Here is a 20,523-nt window from a genome sequence, read left to right as displayed (position 1 = left end):
CTGTGAGACAATTTCAGGCCAACAGAGGCTGTATTGACTCTTCTCCATTACAAACAGGTCAATCTGCATGGCCAACTATCCCTTTCTCATTGTATTTATACAGATGCTTCTACAAAACAACATCTAAAATCAGCTGAGAAACTCTTTTCTAAAAGATTTGTATTCTGTGGTGCTCTTCATTCTACTGGTAACTGGTCTCTTCTGAGCACTGACGCATTAGCCCTCAATTAGTAGTTCAGGAACAGAGTTTCAGATTGTGTCAAAACATCTGGGTGATCATTATTTACTTTTGTCTTTTCTTGGTATTTCAAATACCAGTTTGTGCAAAGACCCTTCTCTGGACTCTCTGAAGCCTGACTTCTGCCATAAGGAGAGCTTCAGTTAACAATCAGGAAAGGGCTCTGGAAATGGAATATCCTGCCCACTCCAGTGCAGGGATGCAAACCATGACACTCCAGCTGAGAACGCAACCAGCACTGAGAGTGAGCTCTACCAGTCAGGGTCCCACAGAACAGCCCACTCCACCACACAGAGCACTCAGCTCTGTGTCTCATTAAATGACACCTTCCATAAGACGGCATGTTAGTGGAGTCCAGGAGGGATGACAGACATCACATGCCAGCCACAGCAATTCACATCATCACAAGTGACCCTATTTAAGGAGTTCTCCGCTCCTCCAGAGGACCCTGCTGTGTCTTTTAAAAAGCAGGTCCTCAGAGGTTCATCTACAGACTTACCATCATGCTGTTGTTCTGCTCCTGTCTTGCCTCCTGCAAAAGACTGCTAAAGAGTTCGAGGTAATTCAGATTCTCTTCTATCACATGGACAAAATTTTCCCTGCAGGGAAGGGAAAGCATAAAATGACAGATTTAAACCAGAGTAACACCAACATCAAAAGGCTCTGTACTGGGGGGAAAAAAAAAAACCAAAAACCAAACCACAACAAAGAAACACCACCCCCCCCCCCCCCAAAAAAAAAAAAAAAAAGATTTATAGGAGTTCTCTGTAACTGTAGGAGCTATCTTGTAGGGCACAAAACCATGCCTTGAGGCAGCATCCTACAGATTCCCACCCTGGAAGTGTGGATTTGCACTCCTTCCCTACAGAGGAACTGCACAAACCACACTGAAACTCAGCCTTAAAACAACCAAAGAATTGAGCCTGAAATCACTTCACATTTCTTGAGTCTCTGTACAGTGCCTTATACAGTGAAGTTATGGTTCAAAGAGGAGCTCTAATGTGAACCAAAGGCACCTTGCTCAGGAAAGCACCTATTAAAGGGTGATCACCCCACATTACTCAGAGGCACAAACTGCCCCACAGCAGCAGACAGAAAAGAGGAAATGAAAAACATTGTTTAGGTTTCAGAAAAATCAAATTACTTCCAGTAGAAGTCTGCTTAGAGCATGTGTATCTTCAGAATCTAGGTATTTCCCTGACCACCCAAGAAGAAAGCGGCCAAATGGTTTGATGCTGATGTTCACAACTCCTGCCCCAGCCCCCCTAAGTTCAGCACTGCTGCGGATCAAGGGCTGAGCAGTCTCTGAAGGGCACCTGCCCTTCTGTTATGCTGAATGGAAGTAAAATTTCTGATTAAGTGAAAAGGAAAACCTGACAACTCTCTTAACTCAGCTAGGACTGGCTGAGAGGGGCCTTAATAACAAAATCCAACCCCAAGACGGAATAATATGACATGCAAAAATAGCACAGTGCTTTAGCTGAGAGCGGTATGTGGATCTTGCTCAGGACCAGAAAGTCAAGGTTTCTGAATAAAGAGTTCAACATAATTCCTGTGTTTTTTAGAGCATTAGTAACATATGAGCTACTGAAACCTTATTTTGGTAGGATAAAGCACCCAACAGAAATATCTGAAGTATAAAAAAAACACTAGATGGATTGCTTAGTACTGACTCTGACTTCAGCCCTCCATTCAAATGAAGACTTTTTAAAATCAGTAAGAAGCACTAAATATGGCCTGATTTATCTGGGACTTGCACCAGAACCTGGGCACAAAAAGAAACTGCATTTTGGTTCCAAATCTCATTGCTGCATTTTGCTGTGGTAAACTCCATTCAGGAGCTGAACAATGTTGCCTTCAGAGACAGTCTCACATGCCAAAACTCTCCCTGTCCAGCACATCCAAAACTCACCACAGGGACTTGGCGAAGACATGCCCCTCAGGCCCTCTCAGCACTGGAGAGCCCAGTGCCAGAGGACAGGATTTTAGAGTGTGTGCATACAAAATGGCTACACTGACTTCTCCAAAGCGACCTCCTTTCCCAACAGGTCTTACCCATCTTCGGGAGTTTCCACAGATGACAGAGGGTGAGGTACGTTCCCTGAGGAGTTCTGTGGGAGCCACAGAGGCGCTGCTGGAGTTGAGGCTGTCCCTTCCAGGCTGGAGCTCACCAGTGATCGAGAAGAGCTCTGAGTCTAGAAAAAAGAAATTAATCTGCCGTGATGGACAAAGGACGAATTTAGTCAGGATTAACAATTTTGTATGCAAGAGCTGCGATTCCACATGAGCACTGTTTGTAACACATACACCCAGTGTAGGCCATGCCTGTGGCTGGCAAGTCAGCTGTCCTGGTTCAGTTAGGATAGGGTTAAGTTTCCCCAGCAGTGGGGAGGGAGCTCTAGATGGGTTATTCTATACCATGCTGACATCAGGTCCTGGCGCCCAGGTGCCCAAGCAAGGGAAGGCTTTTGTTCGGGTCGGTACCCTCACTGCTGTATCTGTGTGGTGTATATCTTGTTCTGTTCATTGTTATTACTGTTCATTTGTTGTTGTTCACTGTTGTATTGAATTTTTCCTCATCTCAACCCCGGGGTTTGTATCTCATTCCCTGCCCCATCTGGTCGGAGGGTGGGGGAGGGACAACAGCAACGTGGTCTCAGGTACGGCAGGGCCTAAACCACCACATCAGCTGACAGCACTCCACAGTTCTGCAAATCGCTGGTAAAAAAATGACATGTCTTCTACACTGAAGAATCAGGAGGTGGTGTCATGTCCTAAACTGTGAGTCCTGAGCAGCAGGCAATTCTCCTGACAGGGGAAAGACATGAATGTTTCCTATGCTGCCCTTGAATGTGGGCATGTGGAAATCAGATCACTTCAGCTGTATAGTCACTATAATTGATGCAGAGAAAGTAGTGTAATCTTAAAACACCTTAAATCAACCAGGAAAAGCACCTACTTCCCTTTTGCAGCACTAAAATCATGATAGGTTTAATGTATCAGGCTCAAGTTCACCTATCCCACTGTATGGCCTCCAACAGCAGCCAACAGTAAATGTTTAGGGAATGTAAGAACAAGGCACAAGGCATGGCATTGTCTACTGTACTGCAGCCACCTCCGATGGTTTACCAGGACCAAGGACTCCTCTACTGGGCTTCTTTCCCATGAATCTGTCTACCCACTTTCTAAACTTGTGTCAGCTTTCAGCTGCTCTTCTCTACAGTAAAATCAGCCACTGTGTGGAAGTTATCTGTTTTTGGTCTCTTCAGAGTTTCATTTGACATCCCCTGCCTCTTGCACTGTAAGGAAAAGCAAACAAATAGTCCAAAATTTACTTACACAAGCAATTTTCAGCAAATGCCATATCTCTCTTTGTCTCTTGCCCTGCATCTGCATCACTGAGTTGTCAGCTTCCTTGATGTTGTTTAGAGCCACTTCAATCTTTGGAAGTAAGTCAATGATCTTCTGCTTACAGCCCAATAGCTTGCTATAATAAAAACCAAACACAAAGTTATTTTCCAGCTTGTGCAGCATTATGTTTTGGCAAAAGCAAAAACCTCACCTTAGCTTCAAGAATAACTCTGTGAGAACACCCCTTTCTCTTAGCACAGCACTGACAGCTGCAGGTACAAAACCTGCAATCCCTGGACTTTTCCAAGTCCAGATAAGACTCAAACCAGCAAGCAGATGGCACTACTAATAATACCCACAATTTAAGCTGCTCTTACTTGAAATGTAAAACATGATTTTGATGACAATGGACAGCACAGCAACTCAACCAGGGTGTTTTATTAATCTTCTCTGGTCTCTGTTCCTTTCTGTGGGCAGACCAGAGCTAACAACTTTCTTTATGGAATCTACTAAGCATAAGACACACATGAAAATAAAACTAAATCATGCTTTACTGACTACTGAGATCAGCATAATGACATTTTTTCTGAGCTACTTGAAGAATTAATCACTGTGGTATCTTCTCAGCTGTTACACTATTTCTATTTTTCTTAAGATTTTAATCCCAACCTAAACATTGTCAGAATCTGTCTTATTTTAAAGTGAACTCTTGGATGCTAACAGTAGAAGCCATAGCATTCTCCTCCCCTTCCCTCTTAACTATACACATTAGCTATATGTTTTAAAAAAGTGGAAATTCAACACAGACACAAAGGATATTGCTTTGAGAAGCATATACCTGTGGATGGAACTTCTGGGCTCTGATGCTTATGGTTTTCCCTCTCCTTTCCTGATACAAAGCTACAAATGCTGCAAGTTGCATTTGTTTGGGTTTTTTTCCTGCATAAAGTACCTGAGATGGCCAAACAGCTCCTTGAGAACTCGGTCTTGGCTCTGTACTGTCTGCACAATGATCTTCACCATGTCCGTGCTGTCACTGTAAGCATGATCTGGAAGGGCCATCAAACACATTAGTAAAATGCTCTTCAGCAAGAACCACTCTGGACACAAAACACCCAGAGTCCAGGTAAGATCTGACTTAACAAGTGCAGCCAAACAAATTGAAACATAATGAGAATCTGTGACAATCTCTCATTAGGCACAGCTTTTCCTCCACGCCTCTTCTCTCTGCAGTACTGTATACAATTCCAGCCACTCATGCTGTCTAGATACTGGCTTCAGTAAGGGCTGCAGGTAGCTGCTGAATGCATGAGTAACTAAATCTTTCTGCTCATCAGTTACTATGTTCATAACATAATAAATCCCAAACATGGGGCTCTATCCAATACAACTAAGAGAGAGGAAGAGAGGGAGAAAAGAGACTGCTCTTGGGTTGCGGCAGCAACAGAGAAACAGTAGTTCTTCCCATGTCTGTGGAGAGTAAAGCTGTAGTACTGGGGGCAGGAAAAAAAGAAGAGAATGCCAGAAGGCAGACATGTTCAGGGTAGATGCTCCAAGACTGAAACCAAAAGATAAAGCCATAGCTGAGGAACAGGACTAGAGGATTTCAGAGGGCTCTAGGCTCAGTAAAAAGAAAATCATCTTAAGATATGTCCTTGAGTCTGGTTAACTTTAATACAATAATTTGCCTTTTGCTAAACAGTATTTTCTTGGTTTGAGTTCAGAAAAATTAGTCATGGGGTACAAGTATGAAACAGTCTTTGAACCATCTGCTTCCATACCTGGAGGTCTTGTTTTTAATTGCTTGTACAGGTCTATGGCTCTCTGTTCCCTTTAAAAAGAAAAAAATGTTTCATACACGTATCAACAAGCAGGTAACAAGAAAAAAAGCATTGCAATTAAGTTATGCCTTAATGAACCTCATGCACTGGAACTGTCACCTTCTTCTACAGGTAGTATACAACGTTTGGGACACAGGGATGACCTTTCTGTGATGGAATCCAACTCTTCCCTAAAAGCTATCTCTCTTTTCCTCTGATTATGCATTTTCTTCTCAGATAACCATACCAACTGGAGGTTATTTTCAGTTTCAAATTCTCACATGGTTCAGATCTATTTTCTTTCTGTGATATCCTTAATTATGAAACTCCATTTTTATAACTATAGGTACTTCTGTACAACTGCCTGATAAATTCTTGTTCCTGTTCTGCATTTTTTTGCCTGAATTTTAGTGATATTCTGCAAATGGAGAGACAGCTGCATTGCAAACAAGAGGACAGTGTTTCTCTTCTTCCCATTAAATAAATGTTACTACTTTCAAATATTTCAAAAGCAGCCAAATACTGAGGCTTCTACCCTTGAGCAAATCTTCACTGTTCTAAATCAAAAGCCTGTCAGAAACAAGAAGCCGCTCTGCGTTTGGGCCCTCACCAGGCCTCCTCTTCCCCATGGCTGACCTTAGATCACACCAGTACTGTTTCAAGAGATCATGCAAGCTGCTTCTGCTTATGTAAATCAGCATTTCTAGTGTGCTGGATCCATCTCAAAACTTCTGCATCAGCCAAGGGTAAGGGGAGAGGTGCTTTTTACTCCTGCTGCCCAGGGAAGAGGAGAACATTAGCATCCAGCCTCGACAGGTGGATCTCTGACATCACGCAGGATGCATGTGTCTCCTGGCTGTGTATATCAAACCTTCAGCTGGTGCTCTGCAATATGCTTTGCTACAGCCCCAAAAACTAAAGAGCAGGACACTCAATCTGTTCTTCACGCCTCATTAAGAGGAGTAGCTTTACACTTGAATAATCAACAGCTTAGGGCACATTTTAAGCACCTTGCAAATCGCTGATGCAGCCTTGGCTTGGCAGTGGTGAAAGTGCATCAGTTTAGGCTGCTCTGAACGCAGGCTACTGCTACAAGAGATGCCTTCTCCCTTCCACTTCCTCCCCTCTGCACCAGTTCTGCTGCTCCTGCAACTACACATGGATGAAAAGGTGATCTAGCTCTGCAAAGAGAGAGGAGCATGCAGGAACAGGCACAGGTCCTCCCAGAATATTCAGAGTAATTCAGAATAGCTCTTATCAACAACAGATTTAGTGGCTGTTCAATCCTGACGGCTATTTGATCCCTCTCTTTCACAACTGACACTTGTGCTCTCAGCAACAGCCCAAGCTACAATAATCGCTTCCTACATCTTAAGACCAGTAATACCACTTATATCTTTCATATTTTAACGCTTTTGAAAAAATTAGTCAAGTTTCCAAATATTCAAGTATCCATGAGTTATTATCCTTGCCTTGAAAACACACAAGATTTTTAACAGGGTTTTACATTGATCTTGTAATTTTCTCACTCAGCACTACAGAATTCAATCTTTTTCAGTGCAAAAAGAAATCCTGTGCATTTCTCAGTTGAGACCAAGACACATCCTCTTCTAAGATGAAATTTCATCGTCAGTGACAGAGAAGTGTCAGCTAGGGAGGACTGGTGTTTTCCATGTTTCCCCAAGCCATTGTGCATTCTGCCTTACAATGCTGCCAAGTGATCATTAGAACTTCAAGAGGAAGGAGGACCATACAGCCACAAGTGACAGGACCTTCCCTTTTACCAGCAAAATGATCTTAAACCGATTACAAACTACTCTGTACGCAGTTTTTGCAAAAAGTGAGGAGCGCATTTTTTCCTCTTCAACAAAGGAAAAAAAAACCCTTAGACACTGAAACACACAAAATCCACTTATGGTGACAAAAATAATAAGCAAAGGACTTACAAGCTTTCCATGACCTCTCCTTGGCGCCTTGCATATGGACTCTTCTGAAGCTCTACAATCTCTGTGTGCAGAGCCATGATCTGCTCATCCAGATATCCAATATCTTCAGCCTAATGGCGAAATGTAGGTACAAATCAAACTGAAGGAGGAGAGCAATAAGACAGATAAAGATCCCCAGAATACTTGTTTGCATAATGGGCAGACTCCATGCAGAGTTTAGGAGAAAAAAAGCTCTTTGACATGACTGCTGCTACAATAATTGAGGTTACTATCTCCTTAGTGCATGAGATCATCTGGATACAAAACTCTGACCACCACACTGGATAAGAAAAAGCAGTTTCTTCATAAATTCTGTCTCTGTGCGATGCATGCTGCAGACACACACACACACTCTGTTCTACATATGTTACAGAAGATTTTTTTTCTCCTACTCTTGGAGAGAGTGTGCTCTCACATTTTACCCTCCCATATGCATTTTGGTCTGATGTTTCTTCGGTATTTCACATCTTCCTCAAAGCTATATAAAAGATACCAATCTTATGCCGAGCCCCCAAAGTAAGTTAGGCAAGGGAGCCACTAACATTTCTGAGCGTGAGGAGTAGGTACGTGGTGCCACACAGGCACTGGAGATCCCCAGCACAGTAAGAAAGCACTAGTCACCACTGTGGGTCTTAGTGCCATTGGCTGTGGGCACTGATCTACTTTCCAGAAAAAGTATTTTGAGATATTCAGCTTTTCCTTTCTGACCTGGGGCTGTAGGACCTGAGAACTGAACATTTTTCCAGAACACACCTGTTGCTGAAGCTGCCAGAAGCACTTGGTATGAGGCTATATAAATGGGATGTGAACCCTTGACCATAAAGGGATGTCTGTAGGTTTTACAGGTAAAGAATAAACCAAGCAAAAGCAGCGAGAAGCCACATAATCAAAGGAAAATCAAGGGGCAAGAAAAAGGTGAAGTAAATCCTGTTATCAAAAGAAATGTCTTTGTCTGGAGCACTCACCACACAGCGTAGCTACCTCTTGAACTCCCAGAGGTTAAGCTGCCTGCCACATAGACTGAGATACCACTGTGTATTGCAGAGTAAAACATTTTCCATTCCTGATAAATGGACAGTGTGACTATGCATGTGGACTGCATGGTTTGAAGACAGAACATAATTCTGATGGTCTGCAAAGTAACTATTTGTTGAAGTTCCTGTTTTTCTGGGAACAGCCAGTAACAGCTTTAAGTTATTGTACTAGAAGCACCCTCCCTTTCATCTTTGTTGCTTCCAACAGGGAGCAAGATCCCAAAATTAAAGAGCTAAACAGAGAGTTCAGGTGGGAATCCCAACTCCCTCATCTCCATCATATGAACAAGCAAAATCAGGGTTCCAAAAGCTTTCTGACTTAGAAGACAACTGGTAATGGATCCCAGAACCTGAACTACCCAGTCTATTCCTTTGTAGGGGGGAAAAAATAGGCAATGTAATTTATTATGTTTCTAATGGTTTCTGGGATTTTTATGTATTAATCACTGTGCTCTGCATTACCATAAGAGTAAATACAAAAACTCCCTGCAGGGGAGAGCAAAAATTCAAGGCATCAGCCCAGCAAACCACGTGACAGTCCTGGTCAGCAGAACATGCAGTGTTCTTGGCACTCCTGCAGCTAGCTGCTATCACATAGCACAAAAACGAGAGCACTTTCTGAGATATTTGAAAGACCTCTGCTCTGAGAAATACATTACAAATGTGTCAATTTTTCCTTGCATTCCTTCTGAAGGCTCCCCTCTCTCAAGCTTTATTGAGTGCATCCAGTAGAAGGGAAGAAGAAACGGCTTTTGACAGTAACTACAATCATCCTAACTGTCCCTAGTTTTCACAGCTACAAGTTATTCCTTCCCTATAAAGGTCTGGACAGAACTGTAGGCAGTTATTCTCTGTCAAAAAGATCTCTGTCTCCTCATTGTTTTCAGTGGAGGTACAATTAAAATGTTCATTCCCTGAAGACAGACATCAGAATTCTAAGCAGCAGATAAATTTCAACTAGCCTTTCTCACAGAACTCACTCTGAGAAACAGAAAGCCATTATGTCAGCTCAGCTGTCCACAAACCACAAGTGAAAACATTTGATAACTATTAGGACTACTCAGAGTAAGAACTGGCTCTAGCTCTGCTCTAAATTTCTTAAGAATGACTCATATTAAAAAATAATTTGCATGTTTACTTGCAGAATACAAGAAGTTTATGTCTGTACTCTTGTACTGCAATTTTGAAATTGCTGCACAGTAAGTGATTGGTATTATTTTCAAAGTGAGTGGTATTATTTTCAGCTTTAGCAATGGAAATTTTTGTGTGCAATAAACCCAGTCAGGAAAACTTATCTCTAGCAACACCATTTCTTTTGGGCAATAAATAATTTGTCTTCTATAGTCTACTTTCCTGTATAGACAACTGAGTCTAGCGACATTTGTGTTGGTTTTGTTCAAATCACTAGATTTGAACAACCTGGTGACTGGGGACTGTTTCTTTAAGGCACCTGTAATGATATTCTCATTCCCACAGCAGGCAGGATATGAAACACACAGAAGGGACAGAGCAGTGGCCCATATGACACAAAGTTCCCATGCTGATCTCCTTCACAGAGAGGTAATGAGGCTTCTTTAATATCCCCTACCTGTGCACACTGAGAGGCCTTCTCTTCCATCTCCTTCCATGCTTTGAGCATCTTTTCTGAAGCTTAAGAGAAGAGTTGTTAATTCATAAAAAGATATCAACGTAAAAACAAATCATGACCTCAACTTTACATACATCAGTTGAATTTGAACACAAAGATCATGATGCTGAATCTCCAAGCAGGAGTCATGGCTCAGAGATCATAAAGAGACAAAAAACTGGAACTTAACAACTCTGTGCTTGACCTTAACTCACATAAAAACCCTTCAGTAGGATTTCACTGTTTGCAATTGCTGGCCTAAATGAGTTTGAGTCTTTAAACTCCACCGTTAAGTGCAACAACTGTTACTTTTGATTAAACACAAACTGTCCAAAACCAGTTCCCCGAGTCTTTCCATTTTCCACCATCAACCTTCAACCCAGTCATAATTTTTGACTCAAGTTTCAGTTTTTAACCATATATCCAAACTATGTATAAACCTTACTGTTCTCCCCTGAACAGTATTTGTAAGACCCAGATGTTTCTGTGACATTAAAACTGTAGCTGGTGCTTTTTCACCTCATCTCTCATCTTGACTCATGCTGCATCTATCAAGCACAACAGGACCACTGCCTTAGTGCTGTTCAAAACAGTGTTTCTACAGTCACCAAGCCCGTTTGTTCTGACATGGATGGTACAGTGGAGGGGCCACTAACATCACGTGTACCAACTCTGCCCTCCACTTTATGCCCTGTAACAACTCCAAATGAATCAGACTCTGAATGAATAAATAGCAAACACTTATGTCACCAGTACTATTAACACTACAATTTTCTTAGCTTGGTGTGGTCAGTGGGGAGCAGCTGACTGCCTGTTTCCCTGTCACTGAAGGACTCCAAAAACACTTTATTTTTTTACTCTCCTGCCTTTGCTTCTGCCAAACTATTCTCCTACATCTGCCCCAGCTATCAATGAAACATACCCATAAAGATGCTAAGGAACACAATGGCAGCTCCTGCATTCATTATTTTTAAGCTAGATCTTACCCACAGTCCTTTATAGTCAGTCTGATCAGACTTTGTAGGATCAGACAAGACACTCTGGCAAGTATCACACAATACGTACATATGCCATAAGCCATCTGGTCACTGTATCTGTCGAGGTCAAGGCGAATGCTTTGATGAAAGAATTCCAGCTTTGCTTTCAGTTGCTGAGATGCTGACACCATATTGTTTTTCATTTTGATTAGGTTGGCATTATACCGAAGAAGGCTGAGCCTAATAAACGAAACAAGAACAGCAAATGTTAGTTGAAAACTGTATCTGGACTTATGCGGCCAGTGCTGTCACATTACCTAAAGGAAAGACATAGCTAGCAAAATATTTCGTAAGATCCTTGGAACAGGGAGTCTCAGTGGGATCACACCCTCCCATCTCTCATCCTCAGAAGCTGCAGGTCCTCAGCAAGAAAAAAATGGAAGTCCTTACTCATTTCCCAGGTTTTTTGTCAAGCTCAGTTAAATGGTTACAGAATCACAGAATCATCTAGGTTGGAAAAGACTATAAAGATCATCTAGTCCAACCATTCTTTGCAACACAGAGGGTTTCTTAGCATTTCTGGGGTCCTGTAAGTGCATGTTGCCCCTTTTGCTTGCCCCTTTTCTATCACCTGAGATGTATGACACTGCCCATTCTGTGATACAATCACAGGACAAAACCCTACAAATAGAACAAAGTTCCACTCACTCTGCCGCTTGTGCAATGACTATCCTGGGCTACATTAGGAAGAATGTTGCCAGCAGGCTGAGGAAAGTGATACTCTCCCTCTATTCAGTGCTGGTGGGGCCACACCCAGGTCCAGTTCTGGGCTCCCCAGTACACCAGAGACATACTGAAAAGAGGCCAATGAAGGGCTATGAAGATTATTAAGGAACTGGAGCATCTCTCCTATGAGGTAAGGCTGAGAGAGCTGGGACTGTTCAGCCTGGAGAAGGCTGAGTGGGGATCAAAATGAAGATACCCGAGGGGAGCATTGCAGAGAGAACCGAGTCAGGCTCTTTTCATTGATGCCCAGTGACAGGACCAGAGGCAATGGGCAAAGAATTGAAACACAGGACGTTCCCTCTGAACATCAGGGAACTGTTTTTTACTGTGAGGGTGACTGAACACCACATCAGATTGCCCAGAGAGGTCGTGGAGTCTGCATCCTTGGAGATATTTAAAAGCCATCTGGCAACAGTGCTGGGTAACCAGCTCTAGGTGATCCTGCTTGGTCAGAGGGGTTGGACTGGATCTCCAGAGGTCCCTGCAAACATCAGCCATTCCCTGAGTTTGTGACTACATTCAAGGCTAAAATTTTTTTGGTTATCATCAATGTCAGGCACTATGCAGTAGAATTTCTAGAGTGGAGTAAGCTCCGAACCCAAATACAATTTATCATGTAAAAGTAAAGAGCAGCAGAGGGAAGGGAGACTTTGGGTAACCAAAACTCCCAGAGATGGACATTTCCATGCAAACAGTCACTGTATTTGCATAACAATTAATCTTCTGAATGAGGAATAACAACTTACATGGCAGCTCTCTGGCCCTGGAAAAGCCTGCTATAATCTTCTTTTAGTCCAATCACATAGTGAACTGCTTCTGCCCACACCTTGCGCAGCTGAGGAATTGGCAGTTGGATTTTACTATCCTGTACTGAATGCAAGAAAACCACAATTGTACATAAATGAAAGGACAACTCTAGAAAATAACTTCCAGTTTACAACACTCCCAATTCCTGCTTCAGGTGCTTAAACTAAGGGATTGAGCCACATAAGATCTACTCAATTTTTACATGATGATGCCTAATCATGTGTAAGCTTTTCATGTAATGGCTCCCCAGGTATTTGCCAGTCTGCTGCTGGCCAGGCAACAGAGCTCATGTTTGAACTCAGAGCTACAAGAGCAGAGATTTGTTTGAGAGCTTTAGTCTACTGGCACTAGCAGACTTGGGGCACACTGCATATAACATGGCACAAGGCAGGTGGTTTTATCCAAAAACTCTATCTAAAGTACTCTTCCAAACTAAAATGGAGAAAATAAATTTGCTTTGCAATCAATTGATATTAGTCACTGTCCTGATGTGTTTTCACCTGAAAACGTCTTCAAATCTTTTGTACATTTCCTCCCAAATTTCTGATGTAGATATTTAAAGGGAAAAGATGCAGGACTTATATGTGTGTTCCCCTTTAGAGACAGGGAACTTTGGGATATCAATCAACACATTGCAAAAAGCCTTAGGTCCAAAAGATTCAGCACAATGATGCCACGCAATGAGATTCACCAGAATAAAATAGCCCAGAACACAGAAAAAAACCAATCAGAGCAAACCTGAGTGACAGTAAAAGGAGACCGGGAAAACCAACACTTCTGCAGAGCTAGACCGAAGAAAATTAAGCTGCTTAGCAGTAACTGTATGTCACAAGGCATTTACTTTACATCCAGTATCCCAGTAGATGTCTCCTGTCCCCTGACACTATCTTCTCTTTCACAGAGGTATACAAGGTCCTTCCTACAGGTATACTGGGTGTATATATACCTTCACAGAGGTCTATTAGGTCCTGCAGGTGACTGCTGTCATTTCAGGAGACATATAAGGGAAGCTGTAAGCAGAGCAGCAGCTTTCATGCATTGTCCAAAAGTACACTGATGATGCCAGGGCCAGGCAGTAGCACCAGAACTAAGAGGGACCAGCTGGAGCAGATCCCACCAGTATCCATTCAGCAATACATAAGCTCTACTCCTAACTCAGAAGGAGGGGACCAGACCTTCTCAGACATTTGGCTCTGCTTGGTGAGACCAGAAGTAGGATCAGTGCTATGGGGTCACAGACACATTATCACTAGAGCTGAAAAATGTTGGGAAGACAGTACAAGAGGTTTTGAACCCCTGCCAAGCATCTCTGAAGACCAGCTCTAACTCATAACTTCCAAAGAGGAACGCTGACAGTTCTGCAACTGGTGCAACACGGACAAACACACCATCTCAGCTCTGTGATCAGAGCAAGGTGAATTTCCTCATACAAGGCCTGAAGAATCCGCAGCACAGAATGAGGGACCCGTTCTTTCACTTAGGTGAGACACGAGAGATGGATTTCAGCTGAAATGCAACCATCACAGACAGTACAGGGCACAAAGTAATCTGTATCCTCAGGATGCTGCTATGAGGTTCAGAGGCAAAATCTAGGAGAGCTGTAGGAGGGCAACTGCTCATGAATATCCAAAGCACCCAATCTCAGTAGACAGGACTGCAAGGAGCTGAAATCTATTTGTACCTGTGACTGGGAGAAGGAATACATGCACAACTTCTACAGATGCTAAACCCCAAGATAAGAACGTCCCTGACCCTTGGTACCACTAAAGGATGTCTATGTGGGCTGTCACTCAAGTTCTGCAATCACGTCTCAGCAAGATGTCACTGCAACACACTGGGAGTGTAAAGGGACAAGACCACCTAGCAGAGCAGAAAGCTGTGCAAATGAAATCACAGCACCCAAGTCAGAATCTTCTTTCCAGGATGTGCTGTGCAGTCACAACCAAAGTTTCCCTCTCTAGGCTACAAGCTTAGGTTGCACGTATTACCTCCCAAGCCTTACTTCACACTATGGCTCTAAGTGGGGCAATGCTTAGGTTTAAGTGTTTAGGTGGGGTAAATGCTGTTCAGTTAGTTTAATAAAAGGGCAAAAACCTTAAATGAATTCTTAACTTGCTCTATAGGAAAGTTCCCAAAGGGCAGGCAACAAATTATCTGAACTACTACATTTACAAAATGTGGAGGTACAGTAGTGTAGATGAAACTTTGTTAGGCTGCTCCAGGTTCTTAAATGATCCTCTTTGAATTAGACAGTACCCTTCAAGATAACACAGAGATTTGGAAGACAAATCTACTCTCATATTACATGAGAAGCAGCACTTTCAGTTCCCAGCTGTCTTCCAGCATACTTACCAATGTAATTTACACAGTCAGACAGACTCCGAGAAGCAAAGGGTCCATCATAGACAGTTTTGCTTTTATCAAACAAATAGACCATGTAACTATCCCAGCCTCTCTGGTGAGATAAGAGAACAGAACATAAACAAGAGATATCCCAAGCATAGCTCCTACTAACCCAGAAGGTCCTGGTTACATCATGAACTAACTTTTGTGGACAGACACTCTTCTTATCAGGTGCCTTAAAAAACTGATTTTGATAGATCCCATGGAAACATAGGACCCTTTGCTAGCATGTTACTTTATTTAAATATTTAGACAGAGTATAACTATAGAAATCTGTGTACATTACTCAACAAAGGAAATAATGCTAGTTACTACACTTGTGGAGTAACTTAAGAGTTACTACAATTACAGAGCAAACTGTCTCCAGTGGGATAAGATTAAGGCAATTTATCTTTCCTAAGATTTTAAATTCCCTGAGACTGTGAAAGACAGCAAACGAACAGAATCATTCTTACTACGCCATCAATAACACACTGAGAAGCAGGTTTCCGAGGGTCCAGGCAAATCCCTGTTTCCAGCAGCAGTTCCTGATTTCCAGTACTTATTCCAGTTTCAAACTCAATCCGAATCTGAAGGGAATGAAGGCTTTCCTCGGGATGCAAGAGAAATGAAACAATCTTGGCAGAGGTCATATTTAGGATGTGTACTATCTGTAAAAAAAGTACAAGTTGATGACAAGTCACTGGCTGTCAAAAACAAAGGACACAAACGCCCAGGAGGGAGTATGTAGCAATTAGCATGTTAGAGCATCATTTGAGTTTTAATGACTACAGTAATCAAGTTCAGGAGTAAAGGCCCCACATAATAGATTCAAAGCTTGGGCCTGTAACTTTTAACTTAATGTCAAAGAAAATTACAATTCACACACACTAATAGCCTTCGGAAGCCATGCTGCGGCTTAAATAAATCAGAGGAACAGTGACAAGGCCATCCTGAGCCTTGCTGTCTCCTGATGCTGGCCAGTACTGCTCCCAAGAGAGGGAGTCCCATTTCCTTTAATCTTTCCATACAAAAAAGCTGTTACATACCAGTGCTCATCATCTCACAGCGCTCACGGCCCTCGCTGTAGTTCTAATATATCTGGGCAGAGACTGTAGGACCCGAAACACACCATAATATACAGATTTTGACAAGTCCCAATTACAGGCCTAATTTCTTGTGTTTCAGGCCTTAATTCCTTTGGAATCCTCCAGATCAGACAAAATTACCCTCTGGCTTCTACGCATGCTTGCCTCAGCTAATCTTACTCCAGCAAAGCTCCAAAAATTACTTGAAGGGGAAGAGTCAGGTAAACATAATTTCTATTCTACTACTATTGTACATGGATGTGGAGGTCACAGCATCAGTACTGGAGTTCAGGAAAACTGTTATCAGCAAATATTAAACCATTATTTGATCTTCTACTCCAAGTGTAAAATAGAGATTAATATTGCTGGTGATATTTTGCCTTCAGATATGTACTGGACATGCTGTATAGACACTCACTTCCTGATACCAAGAAAAACATTCCTCATGATCCTGCAGCTGGATGTCAGGATTATAGCTTTGCTCCACTGAACACACCTTCTGTCCTCTGAGATGCTTTCAGTAGGCCTTTAAACCCAGTAACAATCCTACTCACCTTCAAATTCAGTATGTGATCCATTATTAGGAAACACTTTGGACGACTGGTCTCGTGATCTAAACCTCCACCTCTCTGTTGTGGATCCCAGTTCAGCATCAGTTGCAACCAGTTTTCCATTGGTTCTACAATTAAACTAAAACAGAAGGGCTGTAAGAAAGAGAACGTAGACACTCTACAACACTCAGACCACTCAGGAAACCAGGGTCTCACAACAGCAGTAAGGTTACAATTCTTTGGTTAGAGACCATATCTGTGCAACACGTGCTGAACAGGTGTGAAGAACACCTGATTTCACTGCAGTTGCTCATTCTGACAGAGGAGGAAAGCCTGAAAAGGGAGGGAAGCACACACAGATTGAGCACCCCTGCTGTAACAAGAGCCTTCACTGACCTCAGAAGCACACACTCATCTGGTATACCCTGCATTACACTTCTTCTGACCCATGTTCATTGAGTCAAAAGTATCTCAACACATCAGTAAGGTGTGTTAAAATGGATGAGTTATTTTTTTGTTCTTTTTCTTTCAAAAACTATCTGCGATACACAAAGTCAAAGAGTTTTCAAAGCCTTGTCTGCAGAATAACCATCCTCATGCTGCAGAGCCACCTGGAAAGTTCTGCATGTTTATCCAAACTGGAAGTATGTTAAGTTTATTGTGAAGTATGTCTTTAAAGACAATACACAGTGCAAAAAGCTCAAAGCACTAGCACAAAGCCACTTACTTCATTCTCAACTCCAGTACTTTTCCTAGAAATCTGCCAGTTGCCATGAGTTGTCCTGCACTGCTGGGCACAGTTGAAGGCACAAGTGCTAGGTAAGTGTCAAATGATCACTCTGACCTCTGACTTGGTACAAGGCCAATTAATTCAGGTTGAAGCCCCCCCCCGGAGGTCTCTGGTCTGAACCCTAGACCAGAGCCAGGCCAATGTCACAGCTATAGCAGGCTTCTCAGGGCTGTGTCCAAGTGAGTCTGGGCAGCCCCCACAGGTGAAGATCCCCCACTGCCCAGGGCCCTGTCCCAAGAATGCATCACTAGCACAGAGAAACCTTTTTCCTGTGCCCAAATTTCACTTCCCCTGTTGTAACTTGTGCTGTTGCAGTTGGTCCTTTTGATTTGCCCCTCTGAGAAGAGCCTACATCTGTTGTCTCTGTAACACCCCAGTAGACAGACGATGAAAAAATTACATTTCCCTCTGCCTTCTCTTTGCCAGACTGAATCAGCCCATTTTCATGGGCCTTTCCTTGTATGCTCTATTCAACAGGCTCTGACCATCTTTGTGGCCTCTGCTTGACTTGTAGCAGTCTTCCCAACAGAAGTACTAGAAAATTCTGCTTTCATGAAGCAGCTCATTCAAGTACTTAGTTTGGGAGATTCAATACCATCAAGTTATTGGGTAGATGTTACTCCTTGGCCTTGTAATAATGGGTGGAAAGCAGTCACAAGAGTTCACACTGCAAGGTAGACTGCCATCCTCCCACAAACTGCAGGGGTGGACTGCTGCTGGAGAGCCCAAAGCATCAAAAAAGAGCCATGTGGCTACAGACTATTCCTTAATAGCAAATGATAGCTTACCAAGAGCTGGAAACACTTCTTTGGAGAAAGGAGGACCCCTCAGTGCTTGGGATAAAGGAGGAGCCCTCAGTTTAAAACAAGCCAAAAATTATGACATGTAGCCACAAGGACACACTTACCCACAAAGGCTGTGAGGCTGCGGCAAATGAGTACTAAAGCGAACCTCCCCATTCATCTCTTCAGAAGCAAAGATGTGTTTTGGATCCTTCTTCTTGATTTTTTCATGCCTAGAAAATAAAAACCCTCTGTGGATATACTGATGAGGTTACTTTTGTAAAAGGCCAATTGAATATGACAACAATAAAAATCGCCACAGTCTAGTAGCTTTAGAAACCAAGCTCTTCTCTTTTGGGACAAAGATGTCATTTCCAAACAATCCACCCAGAGGATGTCCAAGTGGAAGAGGGGAGCCCTTGCAATTAACACTCTCTCTGAAAACATTTTTGCACCTGCTTGCAAGGATGTCTAGAGAGCACCAAACAAGAGGGTCAACACGTAACAATTCACTGACTACAGAGCAAGCCTGCTCAACAGATTCAGCCTCTGCACTGTAATGAGACAGGTAAGATTTGTAAGTCATCTGGCAAAACCACTGTTCTTACCTTGATCCAAGTGAAACATCTAATAAGTGTTAGAAACACAGCCTGCCACTGGATCCAATACCAGGGAAAGAATCACCAGCAACTCTGCCTCAGTTTCCTCACTGTGGCTCACTTCAGCAGTTGGCTGAACCCTGCCTAGAGGTCAGCTGCTCCCGGAGCAGCAGGATTGCCCGGGAAAATCAACAGTCAGTCAGCTGTGAGGCAGCTGAATGTTCCTTGCTCCTGGAGGCTGCTAGCCCACTCTCTCTGTCAGCCTCAACTGGAACTGAAGCTAGACATGAGACGCCTGCACTGTTCTCTTCCTCCTTCTATGGACAGGGAAGAGCTGTTTCTAAACATTTAATTCATTGGTTTTCTACTACTTGCATTAGGAAATCAAGTTCTACATGTTGGAAAATAGGCAACAAATATTGAACTGTTAAAATAATAAACCCCTGAGAATTAGCAGTTAAAAAGGAAACTATGACCACATACTAGTTTTATGATAACACATAATAAATTAAGCTAACACTTGCATTAAAACCCAAATTTACTTTTTTGCCCATTATTATTTCAATGCTAACAGAAAAGCAAGTTTCATATTTTTTCTGTTGCAGAACTACCCTTTTACCAAGCTTACACACACTCCTGGTATTACAAGGTTAAGTAGTGGAAATATAAAAATTTATCTTTCTGCCCCTTCTTCCAGCCCTTAAAGAGCAAGCAGAAACCTCCATATGCAGGTTAAAGTCTTTCAGTTGTCCCTTTTGTAAAGTTACTTACAATCATGTAACTATGTGTTTACTACATAAAACAAGCTCTTGCTGTGTGTTGTTGATTGCAAACAGTAAGTAACCTCACAGCCTAGGTGAATAAAGTACTGTACCACTCCTCCCCATTACATTTTTCTGACACTGATACAGAGACCGGTTTATAATTATATTTTTTCATTCAAATTTAACTTGGGAAGGAATTATTCTGACCAGAAACTACCACACAATGTAATAAGCACATACTACAGTAAGTAAAAGTAGCAAGTCAAACCGTTATCAATACTACTAAAGTTTCAATGGCTTCTGCAAAGCTTAGCAGACCACCAGCCTCAGCACTCAAAAATAAATTTATCATTCTGGTTCATGCTGTCACCTCACCACATGCAGCAGCTGTCATTCTTATTGTCTTGCCCCACTCCTTGCAGAATTTGTGTCTTACCAGGTAAATGGCTGTAGATTATGTAAGAAAGGTCTAAATCCCGCAATGCATTCAAACACCATTGTTCCAAAGCTCCAGTAATCAACAGTAACTGAGTAGGATTTATTCTCAAAGAGTTCTGGAGCCTAAAAAGGATCATAAAAAGACACTTTGAAAGTGATATTTCAGGTCATCTATCTTCTCACGTTTCTGCGAAGACAAAGCTGCATCTAGACGTGGCCCACAGTTCCAGAGAGGCACAGGGACCCTGATGTGGCCCTGCTCAGGCTGCCCAGTGGGTCAGGCCTGGAGCCCCCAGCCCACGAGGAGATGGCAGGGACCTGGGCTTGTGGGGTCTGGCTGCAGTGGGGCTGGAGGGGGGTGCGGGCTAAGAGAAGCCCCTGACTGGGGCATAGGAAGGGATGGATGGGGCCAAACTCATCTTGGAAGTGACAGGTGATAGAGTGAGAGGCAAAGGCCTCACATCCCCGTCTGGGAGGTTCAGGTCAGACACGAGGAAACACTTC

At 42.7% G+C, this 20,523-nt stretch overlaps 1 protein-coding gene across 1 annotated transcript in view; it reads right to left on the bottom strand.

Annotated features, from left to right (window-relative positions):
* Nucleotides 1-20,523, bottom strand: part of CHUK (component of inhibitor of nuclear factor kappa B kinase complex) — a 30,938-nt gene that overhangs the window by 1,651 nt on the left and 8,764 nt on the right. Inside the window, exons 7-20 of the mRNA XM_074924166.1 lie at nucleotides 20,018-20,142; nucleotides 18,344-18,451; nucleotides 16,650-16,785; nucleotides 15,484-15,678; nucleotides 14,978-15,080; nucleotides 12,565-12,688; nucleotides 11,121-11,272; nucleotides 10,017-10,078; nucleotides 7,356-7,465; nucleotides 5,371-5,420; nucleotides 4,542-4,638; nucleotides 3,578-3,725; nucleotides 2,294-2,433; nucleotides 738-837 (exon numbers count right to left, since the gene is read on the bottom strand). Of these exons, the coding sequence (XP_074780267.1) occupies nucleotides 738-837; nucleotides 2,294-2,433; nucleotides 3,578-3,725; nucleotides 4,542-4,638; nucleotides 5,371-5,420; nucleotides 7,356-7,465; nucleotides 10,017-10,078; nucleotides 11,121-11,272; nucleotides 12,565-12,688; nucleotides 14,978-15,080; nucleotides 15,484-15,678; nucleotides 16,650-16,785; nucleotides 18,344-18,451; nucleotides 20,018-20,142 (1,650 nt within the window). The remainder of the gene's footprint in view (nucleotides 1-737; nucleotides 838-2,293; nucleotides 2,434-3,577; nucleotides 3,726-4,541; nucleotides 4,639-5,370; nucleotides 5,421-7,355; nucleotides 7,466-10,016; nucleotides 10,079-11,120; nucleotides 11,273-12,564; nucleotides 12,689-14,977; nucleotides 15,081-15,483; nucleotides 15,679-16,649; nucleotides 16,786-18,343; nucleotides 18,452-20,017; nucleotides 20,143-20,523) is intronic.

The sequence above is a fragment of the Athene noctua genome, chromosome 21 (genome assembly GCF_965140245.1).
Source record: "Athene noctua chromosome 21, bAthNoc1.hap1.1, whole genome shotgun sequence".
NCBI classification, from domain to species: Eukaryota; Metazoa; Chordata; class Aves; order Strigiformes; family Strigidae; genus Athene; species Athene noctua.
Note: the sequence above shows the minus strand (reverse complement) of the source record. Positions and strands in the feature narration are given on the sequence as shown.